The sequence below is a fragment of the Orycteropus afer genome, unplaced genomic scaffold (genome assembly GCF_000298275.1).
Source record: "Orycteropus afer afer isolate SDZICR_OR568_19922 unplaced genomic scaffold, OryAfe1.0 scaffold00342, whole genome shotgun sequence".
NCBI lineage: Eukaryota > Metazoa > Chordata > Mammalia > Tubulidentata > Orycteropodidae > Orycteropus > Orycteropus afer.
The window spans coordinates 771,919-786,919 of record NW_006921929.1 but is presented as its reverse complement, the minus strand read 5'-3'; the positions used below and the strand labels follow the sequence as shown (position 1 = coordinate 786,919).

At 36.9% G+C, this 15,001-nt stretch overlaps 1 protein-coding gene across 1 annotated transcript in view; it reads left to right on the top strand.

The window, feature by feature from the left end:
- Positions 1-15,001, top strand: part of THSD7B (thrombospondin type 1 domain containing 7B) — a 1,104,189-nt gene that overhangs the window by 737,515 nt on the left and 351,673 nt on the right. The window contains exon 13 of the mRNA XM_042782491.1: positions 1,586-1,849. Coding sequence (XP_042638425.1) covers positions 1,586-1,849 — 264 coding nt within the window. The remainder of the gene's footprint in view (positions 1-1,585; positions 1,850-15,001) is intronic.

Genomic DNA, 15,001 nt, shown 5'->3' with positions numbered 1-15,001 from the left:
AAAAAAAAAAAAAAAAAGAATAATTTCAGGATATGTGTAGACTCAGAATTCAGGCTAACATGGGTGAAGAAGAGAGTGAGAATTGAAGAGATGGAGTCTGGATAGCTCCATGGTACGATAGGGAAGTTTGAGTCTGTGAAGAGTTAGAGACATGATCATGTTAAATGTTGACAAAAAGGAGCCAGTCACCTCCTATGATATGATATATATCTCAACTAGTAAATTCTGAAGGTCAGGATGGAGATTGTCCTACTCAAACTTATTCCAAGTAGGAGTCCTTAATGGTGGAGGGAAATTAATACAACCTTTCAGAGGAACAGAGAGGTGTGACTGAAGCTACTTTCAGGCAATTTCAGGTTCTACAGGCATCTTTCTTATTTACTGGGGCATAAGAATTATGGCAAATCCTAGATCCAATCATCCAGCTACAATGATTATCAAACTCTTGTGTGTGATGCAAACTGTCTGGTAATGAAATAGTAGCCCATGCAGCAGCTTGTATCCAGCATTTCCAAAATAGCCATAAAGACTGGATATAAACCAATAAAACTGCCTGCTTTTTTAAATAAGTAGCCAAGACTCTAACTAATAGCTCACTAATGAGGAAATAAAAGGTGTAATTATTATAATGAGGAAAAATTTCAGTAATCTAAAGGAAGTATGCTGTCAGCAAAGTTGAATTAAGTTATAGGCTAACTTGCAATCCACTTAACATAATTATCGCATACTCACTCACAACTGTGAAAAATGATTCTGTCATTGTCATTGCTCAAAGCTGGTATGTCAGCTAAAATTTCCATTATTCAGTGAGGTACAGTCATTCTAGAGTACATAAGTTAAAAGGTTTCTCAAAATTAAAGTCATAGCTTTCCCTCAGATTAAATTATCCAACATGATTTGAGCATTGATTTCAGTGTATTGTTTGTGTCAGAAATTGTCAGCTGCCTAACAGCAGATTCTAAAATGAATTCAGCTTTGTCAACTATAGCCCAGTGACCCCAACCCAAACCCTAGGGCCATTATACGGGAGGAAATTAATTTATTTTGTGAATAAATGTTTTTGTTAGCTGTGTTAGTTGGACAGTTGTGATCCACAGGGTTTTCATTGGCCGATATTTCAGAAGTAGTTCTGCTGAAACCTGTTTATCATCATGGCAACACAGAAACCTCCACTGACAGACAGATGGTGCCTGCACATAAGGTGCCCTGGCCAGGAATCAAACCCAGGAGTCCTGCACGGAAGGCAAGCATTCTACTACCCAACAACCACTTTGCCCTTGGAGAAAGAAATTTTGTTTTTAAAATACTACTTTAAAAAAAGGTTACTAGTTAAAACTTTTTATTCTCTTGTTTCATTGTAAGCCATTAATTTCAAGGAGAATGAATACACTGACAGATGCTTCAATTGTCCAAGGATTTACTTCCACAGCAAAAAAGAGAGATAAAGGAAGGAGGAGAGAGAAAATTCTATTTTATTTAAAGTTTAGTATTCTAAGAACCTGTAATTAAAAAAAAATATATATGAGTAACTTTGAATAAAACAGCAGATATGAAATTAATATATCCATGTCTCTTCTTGGAACAGGAAAAAGCAGAAAGAAGGAGAAATGCCAGGATGCTGATCTCTACCCTCTAGTTGAAATGGAACTGTGTCCTTGTGATGTATTTATATCCCAACCTTATGGAAATTGGTCAGATTGCATTCTTCCAGAAGGCAGAAGGGAAACTCAGCGAGGATTGCTGGTACAAAGAGACACCAAAGAATGTGGAGAAGGTGTGCGCTTCCAAGCAATCGTCTGCTTTGATAAAAATGGAAGACCTGTTGACCCCTCCCATTGCAGCAGCTCTGGTAAGGAGATAGATGAGGAGAAATAGATGAGAATGTTGATGTACAGCCTAGGAGATTTGCCCAAGGTCTGACATTAGTGGCTTTGTTCTGTAATAATTGTTTTAGTTCTCTTTTGTCAATAACAGAATAGCGCCCTACTTTTCATAAAATATGGACATAAGGAGTACACACATGCAAATGTCAATTATCTGAAATGTGATTGTTTGGATCCTTGATTCACTTCACTCTATCCTTTTTTTAAAAAAAAAACTTTGCAGATGTCTTTGTTTTTATTTTACTTACTAGAAGGAAATCTTACCAGCAAACCACTCACTCTGTTCCTTAACCTTTTGTTTATTGGCTCTTTGAATATTGGCAGGGAGCAAGTTGCTGTGCTCGACTGTGAAGACCAAAACCCAATACAAATGAACATATATTATAGTATTATTTGGTACCCAAAAGTTATAAATAGAAAACATCAGACTTGGAGAATTTTCTAATTTAATTGACAACATACCAATGAATAATTGATTTCAAATGTTTTACAACACAATTTGTAAATACAACTAAATGAATATAATAAAATAGTAGGGAAACCACTAGTAAATTAACTAAGAATGTCTTGTGAGATGTTAATCAGGGAGAAAGTTATGTTTTTGAAACTTGATCTTGTTAGGTGCCACTGCATCTGTTCTGACTTGTAGTGACTCTGTGTGAAACAGAATGAAATACTGTGTCAGTCTTGTGTCATCCTCACAATCATTGCCATGTTTGAGCCCATTGTTACAGCTACCGCAACATCTCAATGAAGATCTTACTCTTTTTTGCTGACCATCTTCTTTACCAAGGATGTCTTTTCCCAGAAATGAGTCCCTCCTAATATTACTCCCAAAGTATGTGAAAGGAAGTCTCAGCATTCTCTCTTTTAAGGAGCATTATGGCTGTACTTCTTCCAAGATAGATTTGTTCATTCCTCTGGCAGTCCAAGGTATATTTAGTATTCTTTGCCAACACCATATCTCAAATGCCTCATTTTTCCTTTGGACTTTCTTATTCCTTGTCCTTTGTTCATATGCATATGAGGTAAAAGAAAATACCATAGTTGGGTCAGAGGCACCTTAGTCCTCAAAGTGACTTCTTTGCTCTTCAATACTTTAGAGAGTTTTTTTTGCAGCAGATTTGCCTAGTGCAATGCATCATTTTATTTTTTGATTGCTGTTTCCAGGAACGTCAATTGTCAATCTAAGTAAACCATAGTTGGGAAAATTTGAAAGATATGAGTAAATGGAGAATAAAATGAGGGTCCATACTGATGAGGTGAAGGATTAAGAAAGAGGCAAAGACTAATGATTAAATCTGGATTTATGAATTTTCTGCCATACTTCCTTGTTTTTATTATCTTTTTAATAAAAGAATAAACAAAACTTATAGAGGAGCATGGAGGGAGAAAATTTGCACTTCACTGGAAAACTCAGGAAGCAAATAGACAGATTTTAGGTTTAGTCACCAAGATGTTATGTATTAATAAGCTTTCTGAGTAACACAAGTAATGAAGAAATGAATTTAATGTTAATGTACCAGCCACAGGGAAATAATGAGTCCTTTTTAATTACTAAATGTATTGCCATTTTTGATTTAACATATACACATTTAAGATATATATTCATAATATATATGAATGCAATTTAAGGTTTAATGATTTTTTAATTAACACCATCATTGTGCTATATCTGCTGCCCAGACTAGTCGAGAGAATTGCTTACAGTGAGTTGACTTTCAAAAACATTACACATCATACAAACACATCATACTGCAAACAATGAACCCACTTTAAAGAAGCCAAAGTTCAGTGACTCTAATCTTTGTTTTTTAGCTTTTGTTTGCATGTTGATTGATTTATTCCTTCATTTAATCACACTCTATCTATTGACCATCTACTATGATTCTGATCCTTTTCTATGACTTGAGTCTAGATTTTTGGGAAAATTAGGGACTTACATATTTTTGTTGTCTATTGAGAAGATAGAAATAAATGAATAAAATGAATTGTACTTTTGGATTAACTCTCAGGATGTAAAATAGAAAATACTTAGATTTTAGAGGCATCCTCACTGAAATGATATTTATCTGAGATATGAGGGATAAGAAGAAGGCAGATCACTAGATATGATACTATATTATTTCAGGCTATCAGACAAGCACATGGAGAGGATATAAGACAGGAAAGAACTAGATGTCCACAGGATCTAAGGCAAGTCCTGGAAGTATTGGTAAAAAAAAAAAAAAAAAAATGTTTTGGAGCTAGACTATAGGGAGTAAAGGGGAGTTATGTGAGCTGAGGTAGAAGTAGGTGGAATCTTTAGGGAAAAGTAAAGAGTGTGGATTTCATTTAAGTGCAATGCTCAGCATGAAAAAGCTACCTGGGACATGAGGGGGCAAGTAATGTGATCCAATTTTTTAAAGATCCCTTTTGACTACTGTGTGTGGAATGACTTAAATGGGGCAAAGACTCCATTAGGAGATTATTGTAGTAGTCAAGGTAAGATATAATTTTAAGTGAAACCAAGTTGGTGACAATAGAGAGACATGGTTTTAAGGTAATTTGGAGATAAAATTAGCAAAATTATTCTGAATGCCAGGCATCCTTTTTCTATATTAGCTATTATTCACTTCTAATTTTTCATATGTATATTCTTTATTTAGAAAATAATCATTTCAGGTTAGAAAGGAAAATATTGTCAAGGAGGGAGGGACATTGATAACTTAACCAACATGCAAAGCAATCATAAATGCTATTACAGAGTTTGCAACATTTCGCCAATGAAAAGTCTTTTGATGAACAAGATTTACCATAGACCCATCATTTATTTTTTCTATATTTAGGTTAAGATACCTTTATAGTATATTCTATAATCTGTGACACTGTTAGGGATATGACACGCAACATATATATTATTTAACTCACTATTAAGAATGACATTTTATTCACAGACAAACTGAGGAACAAAGCTATGACCTCAATCTGGCTCTCCTAGTAAGAAAAATAAATACTTTTTTCTTTTAAATACTTGCCAAAGGGGCAAGGAGGCCATGTCTTCTGACCTCTTCTAACCCCACAAGAGGAAGACAGAATCACCATTAATAGCCCAAGGCCTATTCTTGTGAGACCAGACATGCTGCCTTCCTCCAGCCCTTTCATCAACCCTGACACCAACCATTCCTCCTGCAGCACCCACCACCTCTCTGCTGGGTTTGATAATTTCCGGCAGTGGCCACACAGAACTCACAGATTATAAGGTTTTTTAGGGAAGCACCAGCCTACAATTCAAGCTCAGGAAAAATGCTCAGTCTCTCTCAGCCCACCATCTCTCAGCCAACAGTCTCTCTCAGTCATTCTCTCAGCAGTGCGTGTCTCTCGATCTCTCTCTCCCAGCAGTGTATCTCTCTCGGTGTCTCTTTCTCAGCAGCATCTGTCTTTCAGGAGTGTGTTTTTCTCAGCAGCATGTCTTTCTCAGCCAGCAGTCAGAGAGACTCTTTGCCTCTAGGAGGGATCCTTTTGAGCCCGGCAGAGTGGCCAAACTAAGCACCTGAAAGAGTATAAATTCTTTTACAATACAATCACCTATTTCCTTATATAAGAATTCCTAATATAAGAATTTCTGCTAACCAGAAAATCAGCAGTTCAAAACCACCAGCTATTCCATGGAAAGAAGATGAGGCAATCTACTTCTGTACAGATTTACAGCTTGAGAAACCCTATGGGGATCACTGTAAATTGGAACAGACTTGATGGCCGTGAGTTTGGTTTGGGTTAGTGGATTATCTGGATGATTCAAACCACTGATAATCCAAGCCAAGTCTGTTTGGCTTTGAAAATATTAGTGGGATGGGGGTGCAAAAACTAAAGATGCACTTCATTAAAAAAAAAAAAAAAAAAAAAAAAAGAAAAACACACACAATCTTTTAAAAATGAAGTTTTCCCCAGTTACCCTTCAGGCCTGGAACTGAACTCACTTCCATGGTTTAATCTTAAACCAAACAATAGATAGGCCTACAAGGTGAAAGATTATACCAGGGAGGTACACTTTTTAGATCAATCAATCATTTTCATGGCTTAATCTTAGACAAACAATAGACAGATCTGCAAGGTGAAAGATTACAGGAGGGAGGTACACTTTTTAGATCAATCAATCATTTTCATGGCTTAATCTTAGACAAACAATAGACAGATCTGCAAGGTGAAAGATTACAGGAGGGAGGTACACTTTTTAGAACAATCTATAGTAGGAGAACAGAAGGACAGCATTTGCTCATGGAGAAACCTCAAAAGGCAGGAATGCTTAGAAAAGAAGGACATGGGGAAAAGGTAACTTTAGGGAGGAGGTGGGAAGAGAGCTGTTACATTGTGGAGATTGCAATAAATTTCATGAAACAAAATGTGTATGAACTGTTGAATGGAAAAAGAATTTGCTTTGTAAACTTCACCCAAATCACAATGAAAAGTTAAAAAAAGAAAAAAAAATTGTGTCTATGTCCTGTCAGCAGCTCTTAGTTACTGATGATGTTCATCACGGCTTGATTCCAAAATATGATGTCTTCCCCAACTGTGTAACATCAGGTCAGGTGTTGCCTGGTTTAGGCAACAAGATAACACTATCAAAATTAGGATATTTGAGGTGAGTTCTTTCCAATTATGTCTTTTATTCCAATGATTCTTAGTAACCAAATAAGACATAAAACCACCCATTCAACACACTGCATTCTTTACTCTTTTCTCTCTTGTTCTGTCCTCACTTTCATCCCTCCCTTCATTCTGGCCTCTGTTCGAATATCATTTTATATCAAGTCTTTCTCTGACCTCATTAATAAATCAATCAACCTTATTTCTTAGTCCCCTTACCTGTTTTAATATTCTTCATGGAACTTATTCATCACTTGGAATATTATATATATATATATATGTAGTTGTTTGCTGTATCCGGCAAAACTACACAGGTCATGAAACAAAGTGACACAAAAGGATTAAAATTTTTTTAAAAGGAATGGGGCCAGGCGGACACCCTGCATATGGTGTGAGAGCGACCCCTGATGCATCTGCTCTGCTTTATTTATGCATAACTGCAAGATTACATCATTATTCTTAGAATTTCCCTACTACAATCAAGTATAAAATCAAATATTCTTTTACAATACAATCACCTATTTCCTTATAACAATCAAATATAATTTAAAAATTAAAATTTTACTCTTTCCCATATCTGGTGATCTTTTCCCATGCCTGAAAATATTGGGTGATTAGTTAAGTTAATGTATCTTTCAGGAATAGTAAATGATCACTAAAATATATCATTCTAAAGCTTAATATGATTGTTAAGATGTGTAATTCTAAAACATGATCACAAAAACTTATTATTCTTAAGTCTGGTTACTGAAACTTATTATTCCAAATCTGGTTACTAAAGCTTAGGGTAAAATAGTGTTTCAGGGAAGCAGGCTATGGAACGTTCTGCTGGAGCAGTGTTTCGTCTCCAGGAACACAGTAGTAGGAGCCAAGCAAGCACTCAACCATAAGAGAGGCCTTGCCATCTCTTAGCTGTTGTTAGAACATGTGCCTTGCAGTCACGTTCTTTTGGGGCTCTTTTTCTTGGTCTCCAACAGTTGTTGTTGTTGTTGTTATTATTGCTTAGTATCTCTCTGCTTTCACTAGAATATAAAACTCCAAGAGAGTGAGTGTGTTTGTTTGCTTTTGCTTTTCCACTTTCCAACTGCTGTATCCACAGCACCTAGAATAGTACCTGAAAGTGAGTAGGTATTCAAAACATTTTTTATTGCATGAGAAAATCATCAGATCTTAGTAATTTAGACTCCTAAATATTATTCAATCTTTGTTTTTCTCTTTACATCTACTACCTCTTGATAAAAGATGTTATACTATTCTCTTTTTTTGTCATGCATCTGGAATATATCATATCAAAGGTCATCGGCCATCACACTAAAAAGTAAACATGACCACATAAGTGGTCAGCTTGAAGTCTTTCCCAGTTTTCCCTTCACATACCAGCACACACCAGCTCCTACCTTACATGCTACTTAAGGAGTTCTATCTTACCATGCCCTTTCTCCTCTGTCTTGATTCTCCAGTGCTGCTGTAACAGAAATACCCCAAGTGGATGGCTTTAATAAAGAAGAATTTCTTCTCTTACAGTTTAGGAGGCTAGAAGTCCAAATTCAGAGTGCTAGCTGTAGGGACTGAGTGAAGGCCCTTCAACCTTGGGCTTCATCTCTACCTCTTCTTTCAGGCCTACTGCAGCTGGAGACATCACCTAACTCAGGCAGCTGCTGGCTACTGAGGCTGATGAACTCAAGGCCAGTAGGTAAAATGGCCACAGTCCCAATATTGGTAGGTGACACAGCAGACCACTCATTTAAGTCCAGCAACTGGTGATGAAGATGGTCAAATGCAGGATCCAGATACACCAAAAAGGTAGAGACCTTTCTCAAAGCTTCTCCATATATACTGGAAGCAGGCCACACCCCAAAGGCAATGCTTCTTCAACTGATCAGGTGCTCACAGAAAATCCCACCATAGAGATTATTACAATTTCATCATGAGGAATAACTATATCCAGCTGCCAAACCACTCAAAACCACTGCCCAGACAAATTGACACGCAAACTTAACTACTACATCCTCCTTGCATAAAGTGTCTCATTCTTTCAGTTAAGGCCAGGTGTTGTTTGTTTAAGTGAACATCTCCCTACTTCCTAGGATGTGTGAGGGACCATCATTGAGGATACCCCTGATTCCTGGGCTTATTCTTAAAATTGCATTTACCTTTATTTTTTAAAAAAGAAATTATATCCATTTAGATTTGTATTTCTGAAATGAAACTGAAAGTCAGACATGATGACACAGTGGTTAAAATTCTCAGCTGCTAACCAAATGGTCAACAGTCTGAACCCACCAGCCACTCAGGAGAAAAAGATTTACAGCCTTGGAAACCCGATGGGGCAATTCTACTCTGTCCTATAGGGTCTCTGTGAGTCAGAATCAACTCTGGCAATGGGTTTGGATTTTGGATTTCTTATGAAACCAGAGCTCAATGAGATTCAAGATCAGTCATGTTCTTGTCTCCATCCTAAATATCTAACACAGAGTCTGGTCCATCTCAGGTTCTCAATAAATATTGGCTGAAGGAAAGAACTAGATTAGACATGACAAGAATCAATTCACATAATCCTGTATAAAAATCTTGAATATATTTGTGTGTTTAATAAGCTTTTTGGGAAAACAGCTGTGCATAGAAAAAGTAGATGTCAGATGTGCAATACAGGATCAGACAAACACTATAAAATACCTGGTATGAGGTTTGTTCTGGTTACCTAGTGCCATTCTGACAGGAATATGCCACAAATTGTATGACCTTAACAAACAGGAGTTTATTCTTACAATTTGGAGCCTTCAAGTCTGAGTTTAAAGTTCCAGGCTCTAGTGTCTGGGTCAAAGACCCTCAACCTTGGGCTTCAGCTCTGCCTCCTGCGCCTGGCCCACTGAAGCTAGAGGTTTTTTTTTTCACTCAGACAGCTACTGGCTGCTGAGGCTAACAAGCCCAAGGTTGACAAGTAAAAAGGCATAGTCCTGATGTTACCAAACCACATGGCAGGCCATTCATTCAAGTCCATTGAAAGTTCCCAGGTCAGCAGAGCATGGCAGACTGCTGAGCAACGACACGGCTATGTGCAGGGTTCAAGCATGACATAAGGTAGAGACCGTTCCCCAAGCCTTCTCCTTATATACAGGAAGCAGATCACATCCTAAAGGCAGCTACTCAGCTGCTCACAGTAGATACTATCAAGAAGTTGATTACCATCTCATCATGGGGAATACTACATCCAGCTGCCCAGCCACTCAACCAGGCCTAGCCAGGTTGACACTCAAATTTAACTACCACAAGGTTGCTCTTGATATACAATTTGAGATTAAAGGAGGCAAGATTGCTTTGCTACAGGTGGATGAGTAATACTTTTCAATGAATGGTGAAAAGCAGAAAAATAATTTTCTAAGTGATAACTTTGTGCATCAGTATTAATTTCTCAAATGAAAAAGTACAATCTGTTTATATCTAATAGCAGATAGATTGTGATTGCTTTTGATAGGAAATTGTCTTCAGTTATTTTATCTAGAAGTGATTTAGCATGGTTTTCTTAATTCTGTTTAACATTTTACTAATTTGCTATCATATAAAAGGAGCCCTGGTGGGGTAATAATTGAGTGCTCAATTGCTAACCAAAAGATCAGCAGTTCAAACCTACTGTGAAGCTCTGCAGGAGAAAAGATCTGGCAATCTGCTCCCATAAAGGACTACCTAGGAAAACCCTATGGGGCAGTTGTACTCTGTCCTACAGGGTCACTATGAGTCAAAATTGACTCTACAGAAGACAACAACAATAACTGTCATATGCAGGTATAGGTAACAGAGACAAAAAAAAAAAGAAAACAACTAAAGAATATCTTTGTGAACTTAGGAATAATATTATTTCACATGCTTACAGTGGAGAAATGTGAATTTAATTTTAATACATTTATAAAGTTTATATTCTATATGTATGTTGAATTTCATATAATTGATAGATTTCTGTTATAACTATGTACATATAAAAACAAAAGCCACATTATTTTGTCAGAGGGTTCCTGGGTAGCAAAAAGGGTTGCTCTTGGCTACTAACCAAAATATTGGTGGTTTCAATCCACCCTGTGGTTGCCATGGAAGAAAGGCTTGGTGATCTATTGCTGTAAGATCATAGCCATTGACAACCCTATGGAGTGCAGTTCTATTCCAAACATGTGGGATCACCATGAGTTGGAATTGACTCAAAGGCAACAGGTTTATTTTGGCTGAGTTGGGAAAGTGTACTTGAAGACTGGAAAATTGAATCTTTATTAACTGAAGTAGTTAAGATAGCATTTGAGAAAGTTCAACAAAGATTTATAAATACAGAATACAAGACAAACTTGCTACATGATCTCACCTCACAAGCCCACCACACAGCAGGGAGTGAAAAATTATACTCTATTCCAGCTCGCAGAAAGAACAGAAACTTTTTCAACATTTGCAGTTTTTCCCAAGTGACCTGAATCATCTACACCTTTATGTTTTCTGGGTCATTGTAAGACTCTTCAGCTTACCGCTTGAAAAAGCAAAAATGCATACTCTGGGGCAAGGAAATTTAAATTTTCAAGATGAAGAATTTTTTCCTATGTTTTTCATGTGATTTTACCTCTTTTACTATTCAAACAAACAAACAAAATCATAATTTTTGCTATAACAATTTATATAACTCTACTGCTTTAATAAAGTCTCCCTCTTGCATCAATTTCTCTTCATCCTCATTGCCCCCTGCTAGCTCAGTTTGCTCTCATTTTACACCTTGATTCACTGCAGTATCACTGCTCTCTGTCCTGATTCACCCCACCTTCTCACAAAACAGTTCTCACATTTCAATAAGAATCTGTCCAAAAAGCAGGTCTGATGATCACTCTTATAAGGTTTAAACAAACCCTCAGTAGTGACCTCTGGCCCAGATGGGATGCAAGGCCTTTCATAATTTTATCCTTTTGACCACTGAAGTCTCATTGCTCATCCTCCCCACACTGAACGCCAGTCTTTCTAGGGTTCTTGCACAGCTCAACACATACCATTCACTCTCCTGGGGGCTTTTGCCTCTGTACTTGTATTTTTTCCTATAGCTGTTAATATTTCCTCTAGACATTAATATTTCCTCATTCTTTAAATCTAATTCTCTAGTCTACTCGTAATAATCTGTCCAGATGTAATGTACTAATTCTTGACCTGACTTCTTCTCTGACCCCTAAAAGTCATTAGGATCTAAGAAAATCTATGCTATGACCTGTAGCAAGAGGCAGGTCCCAACTCTTTGCACTTGTCCTATTTTACCTACATTATTGATGATTCACTCTTCCACAGAGGTCTGTGTGTTGTTTGGAGGTGGGATAGTGTCTACTGCCTCCCTCTGTTGTCCCAAGTATCTGGCAAAGTGTCAGCACATTCAGACATACTTTTTAACAAAACACAGAACATGAATTTATGCTTCTGTATAAAGAATTTTTAGATACATTGTGCATCAGTTTCCTAAGACTAAAGCCACAAATGTGGTGGCTTTAAACAATGCACATTCATTCTCTCATAGTTCTGGAGGTCAGAAGTCCAAAGTCAGTTTCACTGGGCTCGAATATATGTATAGGCAGGGCCAGGTTATCTCCAGCGGATCTAGGGGGAGAATCAATTTCCTTCCTTTTCAGTTTGTAGAGCTGCATTCTTTGGATCCTTGGCTCATGGCTGCTTTCTGCATGTTCAGAGCCAGTAGCCTAGCATCTAGCTTCAGTTTCACATTACTTTCTTCTGTGTCAAAGCCCTTTCTGCCTCCCTCTTGTAAGAACACTTGTGATTACCCAGCTAGATAATCCAAGATAATTTCTCTTCTCAAGGTCTTTAATTTAATCACATCTGTAAAGTCTCTTCTGCCATGTAAGGGAGCATGCTCAGGCTTCAGAGTTTAGGACCTGTAAATCTTGGGGAGATATTATTGAATGCTCCTTAGAAACAAGGATGGTGAGACTTCATCTCACAGAACTTTGGACATGTTATCAGGAGGGACCAATTCCTCAAGAAGGACATCATTCTTGGTAGAGTAGAGAGTCAACAAAAGAGAGGATGACCCTCAACAAGATGGATTGACACAGTGGCTGCAAAAATAGACTCAAATATAGCAAAAATTGTAAGGATGGCACAGGACCAGGCAGTGTTTTGTTCTGTTGTACATAGTGTGCTCTGTGTTGGAACTGACTCAAAGCTACCTAACAACAACAGCAACTATATGTTAAGAAGGCTGTTATGGCTTCATGCTAAATTCCTTGCAAATGTACAAATGAAATCCAATTGGAAATTTCTTTCAAGTATTAGAAGCATTCACTTAGTGTTATTGTCTATATGTCTTTATGTTATGCAATATTTACAGAGGAGAAATAATTTGAACAATTGATATGTAACGGGAAAAATATTAGGTAAACTATTGTTGGGTAAGGGATTGTAATGAAATAAGTAAACAAGGCTTTTGGCTATTTCCTTGAAGAGCAATAATATGGAATCAACAATTTTCTTCAATTTTGGGGGGTGTAAGAGGGCATTGAGTAGGTCCTCAAGATCACATATTTGATTTATCTTGTTCATTTATTTTGTTGTGTTTTAAAATTTTGACCTACTTTATTTTTGGAGATCATAGTTTAGAAGTAAGTTCTCATTTGAAAAGAGGTTTCTGCCACTAAAAATGTCTGAAACACTCATATAGTCAAGAAATGTCCTAATTAAGGAATATGTTAGGAACAGTGGTTCATTCACCCATGCCTTCAACCATTCTTTTAACAAACAGTAATAAAACACCTAGCTTTCATAAGGCACTAAATACTCACTGCTGACAAGTCTAATGCGACTCATGGCAACCCCTCCTTGGGTTTCTGAGGAGGTATCACTATGGAAGTAGATTGCCCAACCTTCTTTCCAAGGAGTGGGTGGTGAGTTTGAACCACCAGACTTCTTGTTAGCAGTCAAATGCTTTAGGCACTATGGTCCCAGAGCTTCTTCATAAGGTACTATATGCCAGTATATAAAGAGGAATAGGCATACTGTTAGTCACAGTCTAATGTAGGACTGCTTTAGAATTTCCAAATTTGGAATTATCTGCCCTCTCTGAGTCAGATTATGTTTTAAGTTTTTGAATTACAGTGAGATAAAAGTTTCAGGACATTAATCATTCGAACAGTTTTAAACACTCTATATTCCTCTTAAGTTCAAGCTAAAAGCACAAGTGACAAAAGCAAAATGGATAAACTGGACCTTGTCAAAATTAAAAACTTCTGTGTTTCAAAGGAACCCATCAAAAAAATGAAACAGCCCATGTTGTTGTTGTTGTTATGTGCCGTAATCATATATGTGATAAGGCACTTGGATCCAGAATGTATAAAGAACATTTACAACTCAACAATACACAACCGAACTAAAAATTTTGCAAGGTATTTGAAGAAATATTTTTCCAAAGAAGATATACAGATTATCAATAAGCACAAAAATTGATGTCTACTTGCCTGGAGGAAAAGAGAAAAAAGGAGAGTAAGGAATAGGAGAAGAGAATGGAATGTGTGATAAATTCTGTCCATGAACCTCTGTGTCCTTTGCCATGAGATCAGAACCAGAGGGTGTATGAGTACCATTGTTGAAAATTTTGTTCAAATATTCTATAGAAGAATCTTGATCAAAAAGGGGTAATTGAAGAACAAAATTGAAAATTCTCATGGAATCTGTACTTTCTGCAACCACTGAAGCTCGATGAACCCCTGAAAATATTGTTCTGAGATAATCTTTAAACTTTAAACCAAAAATATCCCTTGACATCTTCTTAAAACTCAACAATAGTTTAGCTTAAATACTAACAAATATCTACTTGTTAAGTGTTGAACATTATGCTTTTTGAGAATTCCCTATGTGGGATCAAATTGACAATAGCAGCTTGAAGGATTAGATAGGAAACTTAGGAGGCAGTGAGTTTATATTAATGAAAGGGAACAATTTGGAAAAGGAGGGTGCAAATGGTTACACAACTTGGAGAATATAATCAATGTTACTGAATTATGCTTGTAGAAAGTGTTGATGTATGTTCTGCTGCATATATTCTCAACAACAAAAAAATAAAATAAAGGTCAAAATAAGACACTAATATCTTTAGTAATTAGGGAAATGTAAATCAAAACCACAATGAGATACCACCTCAGATTCACTAGGATGTCTGTAATTGAAAAGACAGATAGTACCAAGTATTTGCAAAGATGTAGAAATATGAGAAGTGAACAATTGCTGGGAAGAATGTAAAATGTTGCAGCTGCTTTGGATAACAGTTCCTTAACAAACTGAACATAGAATTACCATAAAAACCAAAACCACTGCCATTGAGTCTATTCCAATTCACAGAGACCACCATTGGGTGGGTATCCAAGGCTTTAAATCTTCATGGAAGCAGACTGCCTCACCTTTCCTGTCATGAAGTGATGAAGTGTCTGGTGGGTTTGAACCACTGACCTTCTGGTTAGCAGTCAAATGCCTTA